The sequence below is a fragment of the Lissotriton helveticus genome, assembly GCF_964261635.1.
Source record: "Lissotriton helveticus chromosome 1_1 unlocalized genomic scaffold, aLisHel1.1 SUPER_1_unloc_14, whole genome shotgun sequence".
In the NCBI taxonomy this organism is placed as follows: Eukaryota; Metazoa; Chordata; class Amphibia; order Caudata; family Salamandridae; genus Lissotriton; species Lissotriton helveticus.
The window spans coordinates 3,453,455-3,467,802 of record NW_027611653.1 but is presented as its reverse complement, the minus strand read 5'-3'; the positions used below and the strand labels follow the sequence as shown (position 1 = coordinate 3,467,802).

Below are 14,348 nucleotides of genomic sequence, written 5' to 3'. Positions count from 1 at the left end.
TTCTCCTGTGTGTGTTCGATTATGACTTTGAAGGTGTGATGACCGACTAAAGCACTTTGCACATTCACTGCACTTTAATGTTTTTTTCCCTGTGTGTGTTCGCTGATGTCTTTGAAGGTGGGATAACCGACTAAAGCACTTTCCACATTCATTGCACTTGAATGGTTTTTTCCCTGTGTGTATTCGTTGATGTTTTTGGAGGTTTGATAAGTGACTAAAGCACTTTGCACATTCACTGCACTTGAATGGTTTTTCCCGTGTGTGTTCGCTGATGATACCTTAATGCTGAAGAGGCGCGAAAACTACGGTCACATTCACTACAATGATAGGGTTTTTCCCCTGTGTGTGTTTGCTGATGACTTTTTAAGTCTGATAACCGACTGAAGCTCTTTGCACACTCACTGCACTTGAATGGTTTTTCTACTGTGTGTGTTTGCAGATGATACCTTAATGCTGAAGAGCTGCAAAAACTATTGTCACATTCACTGCACTTGAATGGTTTTTCCCCTGTGTGTTCGCTGATGGCTTTGAAGGTGTGATAACTGACTAAAGCACTTTGCACATTCACTGCACTAGAATGGTTTTTCCCCTGTGTGTATTCGCTGATGTTGTTGGAGGCTTGATAAGTGACTAAAGCACTTTGCACATTCACTGCACTTGAATGGTTTTTCCCCTGTGTGTATTTGCTGATGTTGTTGGAGGTTTGATAAGTGACTAAAGCACTTTGCACCTTCACTGCACTTGAATGGTTTTTCCCCTGTGTCTATTCTAAGCATGGGCGGCAAATCCGTTACGTCCACGGATTTTTCGGATTTTTGGTGAATACGCAATCCGTGTATTTTACGTATTTTCCCAAAAATCCGACAAAATCCGCGGATGTAACGGATTCCCCCCACCCTTCCCCCCACCCACTCATGTAATGGCGCCAGCAAGCTTCCAGCGCCGTTGTAAAATAGTTACAAAGTTAGCTTGCACAGAGCAGGTGCAGCTAACTTTGTAACTATTTTTCAACGGCGCTGGCAGCTTGCTGGCGCCGTCGGAAACAGTGCACACATGGTCCCTGGAACTTGTTGAAGCTCAAATGCAGTGACTCACTCATCAGCCCAGAAACAATCGAGAGTGCTGTCTTGCAACTTTCAAGACCGAGCTTAAAATCCTTCTGACCCATTGATATGTTGACTGCTAGCTAGACGTTTCAGGGGCTTTGTTTTATTTCTGTTCTTTGCCTAACTTTCAGGCCTCCGTTTATTTATTGAGGTGGGTTTGCACCGTCGAAAGTCCGCTTTGATGCTGGATAGAGAGGCCTTTGCATCCTTGACTTTCACGAGCACAATCCCTGTGCTGTCCCTGTGAGCAGGAGTCTCTGCATCTTCATCTGATCGGCCTCTGACCTTTTATACACACAAGAGGCATGCCCACTCGCATGGAAGCCCGTCCGTTTGGCCATGAGTAGCCACATTGTGTTCGCACGGGTTTCTGCACGTTCGCGAGCGTTTTGTACAATAAAACCCTCGCGAACTTGCAGAAACCCGTGCGAACACGCAAAAAAAAAAATACGCTGGGATCCGCGGATTTTGCGTATTGTCGCAATCCGCAAATACGCAAATACGCAGATCCGCGGATTGCCAATACGCAAAATCCGCCCATGCTTAGTCTATTCGCTGATGTTGTTGGAGGTTTGATAATTGACTAAAGCACTTTGCACATTAACTGCACTTGAATGGTTTTTCCCCTGTGTGTATTCGCTGATGTTGTTGGAGGTTTGATAATTGACTAAAGCACTTTGCACATTCACTGCAATGATATGGCTTTTCCCCCGTGTGTGTACGCTGATGTATCTGTAGGGTTGATAACTGACCAAAGCACTTTGCACATTCATTGCACTTGAATGGTTTTTCCCCTGTGTGTATTCGTTGATGTTTTTGGAGGTTTGATAAGTGACTAAAGCACTTTGCACATTCACTGCACTTGAATGGTTTTTTCCCTGTGTGTGTTCCCAGATGATACCTTAATGTTGAAGAGTCGCGAAAACTACTGTCACATTCACTACAATAATAAGGTTTTTCCCCCGTGTGTGTTCGCTGATGACGTTTTCGGCCTGATATATGACTAAAGCTCTTCCCACATTCATTGCACTTGAATGGTTTTTCCCCTGTGTGTGTTCGCTGATGATACCTTAATGTTGAAGAGTCGCGAAAACTACGGTCACATTCACTACAATGATAGGGTTTTTCCCCCGTGTGTGTTCGCTGATGACGTTTTCGGTCTGATATCTGACTAAAGCTCTTCCCACATTCATTGCACTTGAATGGTTTTTCCCCTGTGTGTGTTCGATGATGATACCTTAATGCTGAAGAGTCGCGAAAACTACTGTCACATTCACTACAATAATAAGGTTTTTCCCCCGTGTGTGTTCGCTGATGACGTTTTCGGTCTGATATCTGACTAAAGCTCTTCCCACATTCATTGCACTTGAATGGTTTTTCCCCTGTGTGTGTTCGCTGATGATACCTTAATGCTGAAGAGTCGCGAAAACTACGGTCACATTCACTACAATGATAGGGTTTTTCCCCCGTGTGTGTTTGCTGATGACGTTTTAAGTCTGATAACCGACTGAAGCTTTGTGCACACTCACTGCACTTGAATGGTTTTTCTACTGTGTGTGTTCGCAGATGATACCTTAATGCTGAAGAGCTGCAAAAACTATTGTCACATTCACTGCACTTGAATGTTTTTTCCCCCGTGTGTGTTCGCTGATGACGTTTTCGGTCTGATATCTGACTAAAGCTCTTCCCACATTCATTGCACTTGAATGGTTTTTCCCCTGTGTGTGTTCGCTGATGACACCTTAATGCTGAAGAGTCGCGAAAACTACGATCACATTCACTGCACTTGAATGGTTTTTCCCCTGTGTGTGTTCGCTGATGGCTTTGAAGGTGTGATAACTGACTAAAGCACTTTGCACATACACTGCACTTGAATGGTTTTTCCCCTGTGTGTATTCGCTGATGTTTTTGGAGTTTTGATAACTTACTAAAGCACTTTGCACCTTCACTGCACTTGAATGGTTTTTCCCCTGTGTCTATTCGCTGATGTTGTTGGAGGTTTGATAATTGACTAAAGCACTTTGCACATTCACTGCACTTGAATGGTTTTTTCCCTGTGTGTATTCGCTGATGTTGTTGGAGGTTTGATAATTGACTAAAGCACTTTGCACATTCACTGCAATGATATGGCTTTTCCCCCGTGTGTGTACGCTGATGTATCTGTAGGGTTGATAACTGACCAAAGCTCTTTACACATTCACTGCACTTGAATGTTTTTTCTCCTATGTAGGTTTGCTGATGAAGCTTGCGTAGTGATGACAAACTAAAGCTCTTGCTGTATGTGTAGGATTCTTCTTTCTTGGTTAGTGTCTGTGGGTCGGGTATATATTTGTCTACATCACAGGACTGCATTTCCTGATGGGCCGACATGGCTGATAAAGCACTTGTGTTTTTCTCACACACTTTATATGTGTGCAATAATTTGCACGTTTGATTTCTGTTTTAACAATAAAATGCGATAGCCACCAAATATTTGCCACACTCCTAATAGAAGCTGTCTTTGTAGGCGATTGTGCCTTTAGATTGGATTATGGCAATGCACTCTTGCGGGTAAAGATGTATCTTCCTTCTGGCCGGTGCAAATCGGGACAGTCTGTCGTATTGTAGATATAAGAACTCCTCTTTCCTTTACCCGTCAGTTGTCTGGCTCCACTCTGTTGTGCTCTTCTCTGGTTACTGTGGTTTGGCCAGAAAGAGTTTACAATTCACCTAGAGCACGGAATGATGGCTTGTCATCATTTTATAAAACAGAGCACTGTGGTAATCACATCATACCGATCCCATGATCAAAGCTGGTGTTGGACACTTGTTCATACAGGAGGCAGTTTGTTATTGTTGTTGCCTTAATTTTACTAAGGTCATTTCTTCGTCTTGTAGCGTGGAGGTGCACAGCTCAGACTCTTACAATCACTGAACTGCCCTTGATGCTTGATTCGGGATCTGTCAGTATGTGTGCAGGTTCCTCTGTCGCCGACTGCGCTGATGTTTTCCTGAATACTGTAGCTCAATATTTCTGCTATTATTGAAGATTTACAGCATTCACTTCATTATTGATGGTCATTTCATACATTCAAGGCTTGTTTCTGTTGGATGTAAAGATATTTTAAATTACTAAATTGAAACATAATGGAATGAGAATACACAATGTTTAACTGGTTGTAACAGACATTTCAGGGGAGATTTACCAAATCTCCACACAATGCAGCGCAGCCCTCCCCCGCGAGGCTACGTTGCGTGGTGCGACAGGAAGGGAACAGGAGAGCACCATATTTTCAGAGATATGGCTCTCTCCTTTCCTTTCCCTTGCGCCGGCACTGATTACAGAGGGCCTGCGCCATGCACACACTTTAGCACCAGAGCACTAGGGTGTGTGTGTCTGTGAGTCCAGCATGGGTTTTGTAAAGGAAGGACACCCTTACTGTACAAATTACTATGCCTCAACACGAGGGAAAGCTTTTACCATTTTGCATACGTGTTGCACAGTGCAGCACACATGCAAAGTCAGAAAAGGAAGGAGAAAGGAAAGCATTTCTCCTTCCTTGCACCTAGTTTTGTGGTTGCACGGGAACGCCCATGCACCACCCTTGGCATGCCCCATGGCACAAAGTAATGCGAAACAAAGGTATGCGCAGTGTCACATTACTTTAACGTTATTTCCAGTCTTAAACAAGTTTAGCGCTGGAAAGTAAATTAGGAGAAAAGATTTTGCGCAATTTTGTGCCTCTTTTGTGACGCAAACACAGTGCAAAATCTTAGTAAATCTCCCCCTTCTTCTTTATCGCTTTCGAAACTTAGCAAGGAATATTTCATCATACACAGATATTTAACTAAAAGTTCTGTTGATCAGGTGACATCTTATTAATGTCTGAAAAGGAGGTGATTTACCAGTGTTTACAGAGTAACTTTGCAAAGTAAAGGCACTCACGGAGCACCCAAGTGCTTGAGGTATAGCTTAAGATAGACGCTTATGGTCAAGATTTCATTTAAAGAACAATAGAGTTTAGAGAAAGAGATGGATCAGGCTGGGCTGTAAAATTTCCAGTAACTCTTTACGAAGTATACAACAAAAATAACTCCATTTACACACTTTTTCTCATTCTTTCCGATTCACTTAAGATCATCTCAAATATCAACTCCTGTCTTTACTCGCTGTTCATAAGTCACCTTTGACACTTTCAACAGCTCCCTTGGTTCAAGCATTTCTGGTTTCTTCTAACCTGGAAGATTGAATATTATTGTGAGTTGAGGGGAGTTTCCTATCACCATAACATCTCTCCATCTCCCTGAAACTAGTGCCGCTTACAGTGCACGGTTCTGGCCCAGAAAGATAACTTTAAAAAACAAGTCTTTAGTTCTTCCTAAAGTAGATAAAGTTCTGTAAGATGCAGCTCCTTCCGGGGCTTTTGTGTAAAACAGAACGAGGGGTTCACTGTAAGCCCCATCCTTTACATTATAAGCGCTGATAAGGTAAACAAACGTTGATTCATATATTTTAATATTCAACTTGATCAGTCATTTAGTACTTAAAGAGAATCCATCACAACCAATAATTTACCTGACATATCCCCGCAGCAGATGTGTGCCTATTACTCTTTTCCCCCCTTTTCCAACATTACATGGCATCTGGCATGACGTTGTCCTTTTGGGGCCCAGGATGCCATTTGTGACCGGATGGGCATTTGGAAGAGCGGGAGGAGGTGTCAGTTATCCACAGGTGATGCAGCATTTCTACCTTTCCATATTTCTCATATTCAAGTTTATCTAATTTCATGTCCTTCGGCCCCCCTACTGCCCTCTGGCTGCACACTCACTCTGTGGGGTTCATCAGAAGTCAGATAACTGCCTCATACTCACAAGGCCATGGATCTCACTTCTTCTACAACACTTATTGCAGACAAAGGGCCTAGTTAGGAGTTTGTCCAACAGATTATTGCCTCAAAACTAGGGGTGGGTAAAGAATTCCGCTCTGCTGGCGGAGCTCGCAAAGTTTTGCCCACTCCTGGTCCAAAAAACTCCATGTAGAACAGAGTTATTTTCTCAAGCGGTTCGCCAACGGTAAGGTGACGAGCGCTTGTGAGAAAATATAGCACGCTAGACCTCCTCCTGGTGAGATTTCTCATTGCGGGAGGTCAAGGCAGGTCGCGACCACTCGAGTGTTAAAATCTGCCATTCTTGTTGATGAAGCTGCCACTCGATTAGAATATCAATTAGAGCGGCAGAAAGCAGCAATGCCCTCTGGCACGACGCGTAGTGCTGTTCGTGCTGATTTTACAGTGGGGGTTAAACTCCTGGCACTAAAAATCAGTACGAGCAGTGCAACTTAAACTCTGCCACTAGCGGAAGTCTGCAGAGTGCGGCGGAGTTTCCCTGACACTTCATGGAGTTCCGCGGGGTAAACTCTGCAAACGAAGCCAAGGCATTATCAAAATGTGACAGATATCCTGCCTGCCTTATTATAATTGCCACAGGATGTAATGCATTTTTAATGGGGCGGGCAGGATATTTGTGATGAAATAAACCATCCGCTGAAATATAAATCAGGAATTTGGTGTACATTGCGTCCACTGTGGCTAGCTGGGCTTGAAGGATCTTGTGGTTTGTGGGTCTCACACTGCGTTGAGGTCACCGCCAGGCAGACCTTCCATCAGCTGCGTCCTGTGCAGATCTTCCTTCCAGGCAGGACCTCCGTCAGCTGTGCCTTGTGCAGTTCTTCCTTCCAGTCAGGACTTCTGTCAGCTGAGCCTTGTGCAGATCTTCATTCCAGGCAGAGGCTTCGGTCAGCTGTGCCTTGTCATGCAGATCTTCCTTCCAGGCAGGGGCTTCTGTCAGCTGTGCCTTGTGCAGATCTTTCTTCCAGGAAGGGGCTTCGGTCAGCTGCGCCTTGTGCAGATCTTCCTTTCAGGCAGGAATTCTGTCAGCCATGCCTCATGCAGATCTTCCTTCCAGGCTGTACTTCTGTCAGCGGTGCCCTGTGCAGATCTTCCTGCGAGGCAGGACTTCTGTCAGCTGAGTTTTGTGCAGATCTTCCTTCCAGGCAGGGTCTTCTGTCAGCTGCACCTTGTGTGGATCTGCTTTCCAGACAAGGGCTTCTTTCCTCAATGATCAGTTCAAAGGTCGGGAGAGGTAGTACTGGTCTAGGTCATCTTCTTTATTGCAGTTCAACTGGTCAAGCCACAGAGCTCGTGCTCTGAGAGGACGGAGAGTCTGGGTTTTCTGAGCTCCATGAAACATTAAGACAGTTCTACCGCAGCCAGCACACACTACAAGACTCCAAGAGTCAAGACTACAAGTGCTGCTCCAAGGTTTAATTCTACCACTGTATTTGAACATCCCCTGGCAAATGCCAACTAGAGACTAAACATCCAGCCTGCACCAGCAGAGGGCAGAAAGCTTTTCAAGCAACTCGAGGTAAATGGACTTTCACTATATGTCATAACTGAAGATGTTAATCCTTGGTAACATCAATCCCGTTTGGACAAGGTCCTCCATTTTGCTATCAGAATGTAACTCCTCCTGCGCAGACACAAACCCTTTAGTCCCTATTGCATGAAGCTCGGTGGTTCTCCCCTAAAAGAAGGCCCTCCACAAATTGCTGACAATTTCTTACACCCCCTGAAAAGCCGTGGCAACACAAAGACCAACTACACCCCATCAGAGATCACCCGTCCATCTGCCAGGATCAAGACTCAGATCTATCACCCTTCTCTGTTACCGTCTTTGGAACAGCCTGTCTCTGGGATTCGTGGAAGCTCCACACTCAGTGAGCTCAGAGTTGCTTTGTAAAACCATCTCATGAGAGTGGAAGAAAAGAACATTAGTGACACGCACCGCACAGAAGTGTAAATAAATCTACTATTATCGTTCCATGTACCATTGTCCTACTGCTGATGTTTCGACATGGATGTTTTGCCGTCTATCACAGCAGCTTCTTCATTTAAAATCTTACTCACCACTGACCTATGTACTGTTTCTGACCCTACAACATCTCTGGCAGACATGCTGGGCTGACTGTTGCTACATTAATAGGAAGTAGATTGCTAATGCAGGGAGAGTGCAGTGTGTTTGCAGTCAGATGCACTTGATTGGGATAAAAGGTACCATGTTTGTTAGAAAAGCTGCAACTATTAGAATAATAACATACCAAAAGCAGCGCACATAATGCAATAACAGACCAGGTACTAGAAAAACGTGACGCAAACAATGTAATAACACAGGCCAGGAACAAGGAAAATCTGATGTAAACAATGCAATAACATAGGCCAAGCGTTGGGAAAATCTGATGTAAACAATGTAATAACACAGGTAAGGCACTAGGTGCATCTGATGCAAACAATGCAATAACACAGTCCAGGTACAAAGAAAATCCGATGTAAACAATGCAATAATACAGGCCAGGCACAAGGAAAATCTGATGTAAACAATGCAATCACACAGGACAGGCGTTGGGAGAATTTGATGCAAACAATGCAATAACACGGGCCAGACACTAGGAGAATCTGATGTAAACAATGCAATAACACAGGCCAGGCACTAGGAGAATCTCACACAAACCATGCAATAACACAGGCCAGGCACAAGGAGAATCTGATGCAAACAATGCATTAACACGGGTCAGGCACTATGTGAATGTGATTCAAACAATGCAATAACACAGGCCAGGCTTGAGGAGAATCTGATGAAAACAATGTAATAACACAGGTCAGACACTAGGTGAATCTGATGGAAACAATGCAATAACACTGGCCAGGCACAAGTAAAATCTGATGTAAACAATGCAATAACACAGGCCAGGCTCGAGGAGAATATGATGCAAACAATGCAATACCACATGCCAGGCACTAGGTGAATCTGATGCAAACAATGCAATAACACTGGCCAGGCACTAGGTAAATCTGACACAAACACTGCAATAACACAGTCCAGGCACAAGGAAAATCTGATGTAAACAATGCAATAACACAGCCCAGGCACAAGGAAAATCTGATGTAAACAATGCAATGCCAGGCCAGGTGTTGGGAAAATCTGATGTAAACAATGCAGTAACACAGGCCAGGCTGGAGGAGAATCTGATGCAAACACTGCAATAACACTGGACAGGCACTAGGTGAATCTGATGCAAACAATGCAATAACTCAGTCCAGGCACATGAAGAATCTGATGTAAACAATGCAATAACACAAGCCAGGCATGAGGAAAATCTGATGTAAACAATACAATAACACAGGCCAGGCGTTGGGAGAATCTGACGCAAACAATGCAATAACACGGGCCAGGCACGAGGAGAATCTAATGCAAACAATGCATTAACACAGGTCAGGCACTAGGAGATTCTGATGCAAACATGAATTAACACAGGCCAGGCACAAGGAGATTCTGATGCAAACAGGCAATAACACAGACCAGGCTAGAGAAGAATCTGATGCAAACAATGCAATAACACAGGTCAGGCACTAGGTGAATCTGATGCAAACACTGCAATAACACAGGCCATGCACAAGGAAAATCTGATGTAAACAATGCAATACCACCGGCCAGGCACAAGGAAAATCTGATGTAAACAATGCAATAACACAGGCCAGGCTTGAGGAGAATCTGATGCAAACAATGCAATAACACAGTCCAGGCACTAGGTGAATCTGACACAAACACTGCAATAACACAGTCCAGGCACAAGGAAAATCTGACGTAAACAATGCAATAACACAGGCCACGCACAAGGAAAATCTGATGTAAACAATGCGATAACACAGGCCAGGCGCGAGGAGAATCTGATGCAAACACTGCAATAACACAGGTCAGGAACTATGTGAATCTGATGCAAACAATGCAATAACCCTGGCCAGGCACTAGGTGAATCTGATGTACACAATGCAATAACACAGTCCAGGCACAAGGAAAATCTGATGTAAACAATGCAATAACACCTGACAGGCACAAGGAAAATCTGATGTAAACAATGCAATAACAGGCCAGGTGTTGGGAAAATCTGATGTAAACAATGCAATAACACAGGCCAGGCTTGAGGAGAATCTGATGCAGACATTGCAATAACACAGTCCAGGCACTAGGTGAATCTTACACAAACACTGAAATAACACAGTCCAGGCACAAGGAAAATCTGATGTAAACAATGCAATAACACAGGCCAGGCGTTGGGAAATTCTGATGTAAACAATGCAATAACACAGGCCAGGCTCGAGGAGAATCTGATGCAAACAATGCAATAACACAGGCCAGGCTAGAGGAGAATCTGATGCAATCAATGCAATAACACAGGCCAGGCACTAGGTGAATCTGATGCAAACAATGCAATAACACAGTCCAGGCACAAGGAAAATCTTTATGTAAACAATGCAATAACACAAGCCTGGCACAAGGAAAATCTGATGTAAACAATGCAATAACACAGGCCAGGCGTTGGGAGAATCAGACGCTAACAATGCAATAACACGGGCCAGACACTAGGAGAATCTGATGTGAACAATGCAATAACACTGACCAGGCACAATGAAAATCTGATGTAAAAAATGCAATAACACAGGCCAGGCACAAGGAAAATCTGATGTAAACAATGCAATAACACTGGCCAGGCGTTGGGAGAATCTGACGCAAACAATGCAATAACACAGGCCAGGCACGAGGAGAATCTGATGTAAACAATGCAAAAACACAGGCCAGGCAGGAAGGAGAATCTGATGAAAACAATGCAAAAACACAGGCCAGGCGTTGGGCGAATCTGACGCAAACAATGCTAATAACACAGGCCAGGCACGAGGAGAATCTGACGCAAACAATGCAATAACACAGGCCAGGTACAAGGAAAATTGCATGTAAACAATGCAATAACACTGGTCAGGCGTTGGGAGAATCTGACGCAAACAATGCAATAACACGGGCCAGACACTATGAGAATCTGATGTAAACAATGCATTAACACAGGCCAGGCACAAGGAGAATCTAATGTAAACAATGCAAAAACACAGGCCAGGCGTTGGGAGAATCTGACGCAAACAATGCTAATAACACAGGCCAGGCACGAGGAGAATCTGATGTAAACAATGCAATAACAGGCCAGGTGTTGGGAAAATCTGATGTAAACAATGCAATAACACAGGCCAAGCTTGAGGAGAATCTGATGCAAACAGTGCAATAGCACTGGACAGGCACTAGGTGAATCTGATGCAAACAATGCAACAACACAGTCCAGGCACATGGAGAATCTGATGTAAACAATGCAATAACACAGGCCAGGCATGAGGAAAATCTGATGCAAACAATACAATAACACAGGGCAGGCACGAGGAGAATCTGATTTAAACAATGCAATAACACAGGCCAGGCGTTGGGAGAATCTGACGCAAACAATGCTAATAACACAGGCCAGGCACGAGGAGCATCATACGCAAACAATGCAATAACACAGGCCAGGCACTAGGAGAATCTCACACAAACAATGCATTAACACAGGCCAGGCACTAGGAGATTCTGATGCAAACATGCATTAACACAGGCCAGGCTAGAGAAGAATCTGATGCAAACAATGCAATAACACAGGTCAGGCACTATGTGAATCTGATGCAAACAATGCAATAACACAGGTCAGGCACTATGTGAATCTGATGCAAACAATGCAATAACACAGGCCAGGCACGAGGAGAATCTGATGCAAACAATGCAATAACACAGGCCAGGCACAGGAAAAATCTGATGTAAACAATGCAATAACACAGGCCAGGCACAAGGAAAATCTGATGTAAACAATGCAATAACACAGGCCAGGCGCGAGGAGAATCTGATGCAAACAATGCAATAACACAGGTCAGGCACTATGTGAATCTGATGCAAACAATGCAATAACACAGTCCAGACACAAGGAAAATCTGATGTAAACAATGCAATAACACCGGCCAGGCACAAGGAAAATCTGATGTAAACAATGCAATAACAGGACAGGTGTTGGGAAAATCTGATGTAAACAATGCAATAACACAGGCCAGGCTTGAGGAGAATCTGATTCAAACAATGCAATAACACAGTCCAGGCACTAGGTGAATCTGACACAAACACTGCAATAACACAGTCCAGGCACAAGGAAAATCTGATGTAAACAATTCAATAACACAGGCCATGCCCAAGGAAAATCTGATGTAAACAATGCAATAACACAGGCCAGGCGTTGGGAAAATCTGATGTAAACAATGCAATAACACAGGCCAGGTTCGAGGAGAATCTGATGCAAACAATGCAATAACACAGGCCAGGCTCGAGGAGAATCTGATGCAAACAATACAATAACACTGGCCAGGCACTAGGTGAATCTGATGCAAACAATGCAATAACACAGTCCAGGCACAAGGAAAATCTTTATGTAAACAATGCAATAACACAGGCCTGGCACAAGGAAAATCTGATGTAAACAATGCAATAACACAGGCCAGGCGTTGGGAGAATCTGACGCAAACAATGCAATAACACGGGCCAGACACTAGGAGAATCTGATGTAAACAATGCAATAACACTGGCCAGGCACAAGGAAAATCTGATGTAAACAATGCAATAACACAGGCCAGGCACAAGGAAAATCTGATGTAAACAATGCAATAACACTGGCCAGGCGTTGGGAGAATCTGACGCAAACAATGCAATAACACGGGCCAGACACTAGGAGAATCTGATGTAAACAATGCAATAACACAGGCCAGGCACTAGAAGAATCTCACACAAACAATGCAATAACACAGGCCAGGCACTAAGAGAATCTGGGACAAACAATACAATAACACAGGCCAGGCACTAGGATTGATGCAAACAATGCAATAACACATTCCAGGCACTGGAAGAATCTGATGCAAACAATGCAATAACACGGGCCAGGCACAAGGAGAATCTGAGGGAAACAATGCAATAGCATGGACCAGGCACGATCAGAATCTGATGCAGACAATGCAATAACACAGGCCAAGCACTAAGAGAATCTAATGCAAACAATGCAATAACACATGCCAGGCACTAGAAGAATCTGATGCAGGTGAGCATGTAATAGCTGGTGGGATCTAGTGTGAAAGACAGGACTCTAACAGGATAAACTGATTCAACACAATTATGAGGTCAATGTATTATTTATTGCCTTAATGGTGTAAAAGTCACTCTGGAATTAAATCAATACTATTCGAATAATCAATGTTCGATTTATAATAGAGGCATTGCTGTGCTGCAATAAAAGAAAGCAGCAGCAACAATAGCTATTCTCACAACGTACGTGTACTTATTTCAATATTTTACAAGAAGGGGATAAAGCGACAACTGATAGACAACATTATAAAGCTTACCGACTTGCCTTATAAAGGTTACTGGTACTTTTATAACAACACAAAGGTTGAGGAAAAGCCGAAGTATCAAGGTAGACAGTGTATCTGCAATGGCGGACAATAACCCCTTACTAATAGTGACCACATACCCACCGTCTCCAGGTAGGAGCGCCTAATTACAAAAGACCTGCTAATACGGTGAACGACTACAGTGCATCAAACTGTGACTATGACATTGGCCTATCAAAACATTTGAATTCTGCGTTTGTTCTTCTCGTTAGGTCTTGATCCTGGAAGATATAGGCTGATGGGTTTCGGGCTTGTGCTTTATGAACGCTTCAGGACTTCGCGGAACGAATGTCACCCAAACATCGCACCATTTGAGGAGGCCATTGGGGTGAGAGTTGGTCACTTAAAATGGAGCGCCACGATAAAAGAACTGTTCGAAGAAGCACTGGGGTTACCAGCTTCTCAAAAGGCATGTCCTCTGTTTAGATAGCTGTCCAGAGGGCCAGAGACCTGGGTGGGGCCATCAATGTAAGCAATGGCCCGTAGCCACCATGGCTAACTTGTAACTCCTGGGTCAGTTTGCCTGTGTGGTGGCAGCACAGTAAAAATATACAAGTCACTATTCATAGTGCACCAACCAGGATTCAAATTTGCGACCCTCCAGTTTGAGACGAAGACATCAGAAATTATAACACTAAGCCCAGTGCCCCAGGCGATCTGAACGGCATCGGAGTTGAGCCCATTTACGTAATGCAGGCCACAGGCTGTGTGTCCAGCAGCTTCATACGTGATCTCAAACTCCCAGGCGATCTGAATGGCATCGGAGTTGAGCCCATTTACGCAAATGCAGGCCACAGGCTGTGTGTCCAGCAGCTTCATACGAGATCTCAAACTCCCAGGCGATCTGAATGGCATCGGAGTTGAG

The 14,348-nt window shown here is 44.1% G+C and overlaps 1 protein-coding gene across 1 annotated transcript in view; it reads right to left on the bottom strand.

The window, feature by feature from the left end:
- Positions 1-14,348, bottom strand: part of LOC144805543 (uncharacterized) — a 472,572-nt gene that overhangs the window by 404,474 nt on the left and 53,750 nt on the right. The window contains 1 exon segment of the mRNA XM_078672076.1: positions 1,719-4,189. Within this exon segment, the coding sequence (XP_078528202.1) occupies positions 1,719-3,476 (1,758 nt within the window). The 5' untranslated portion in view covers positions 3,477-4,189.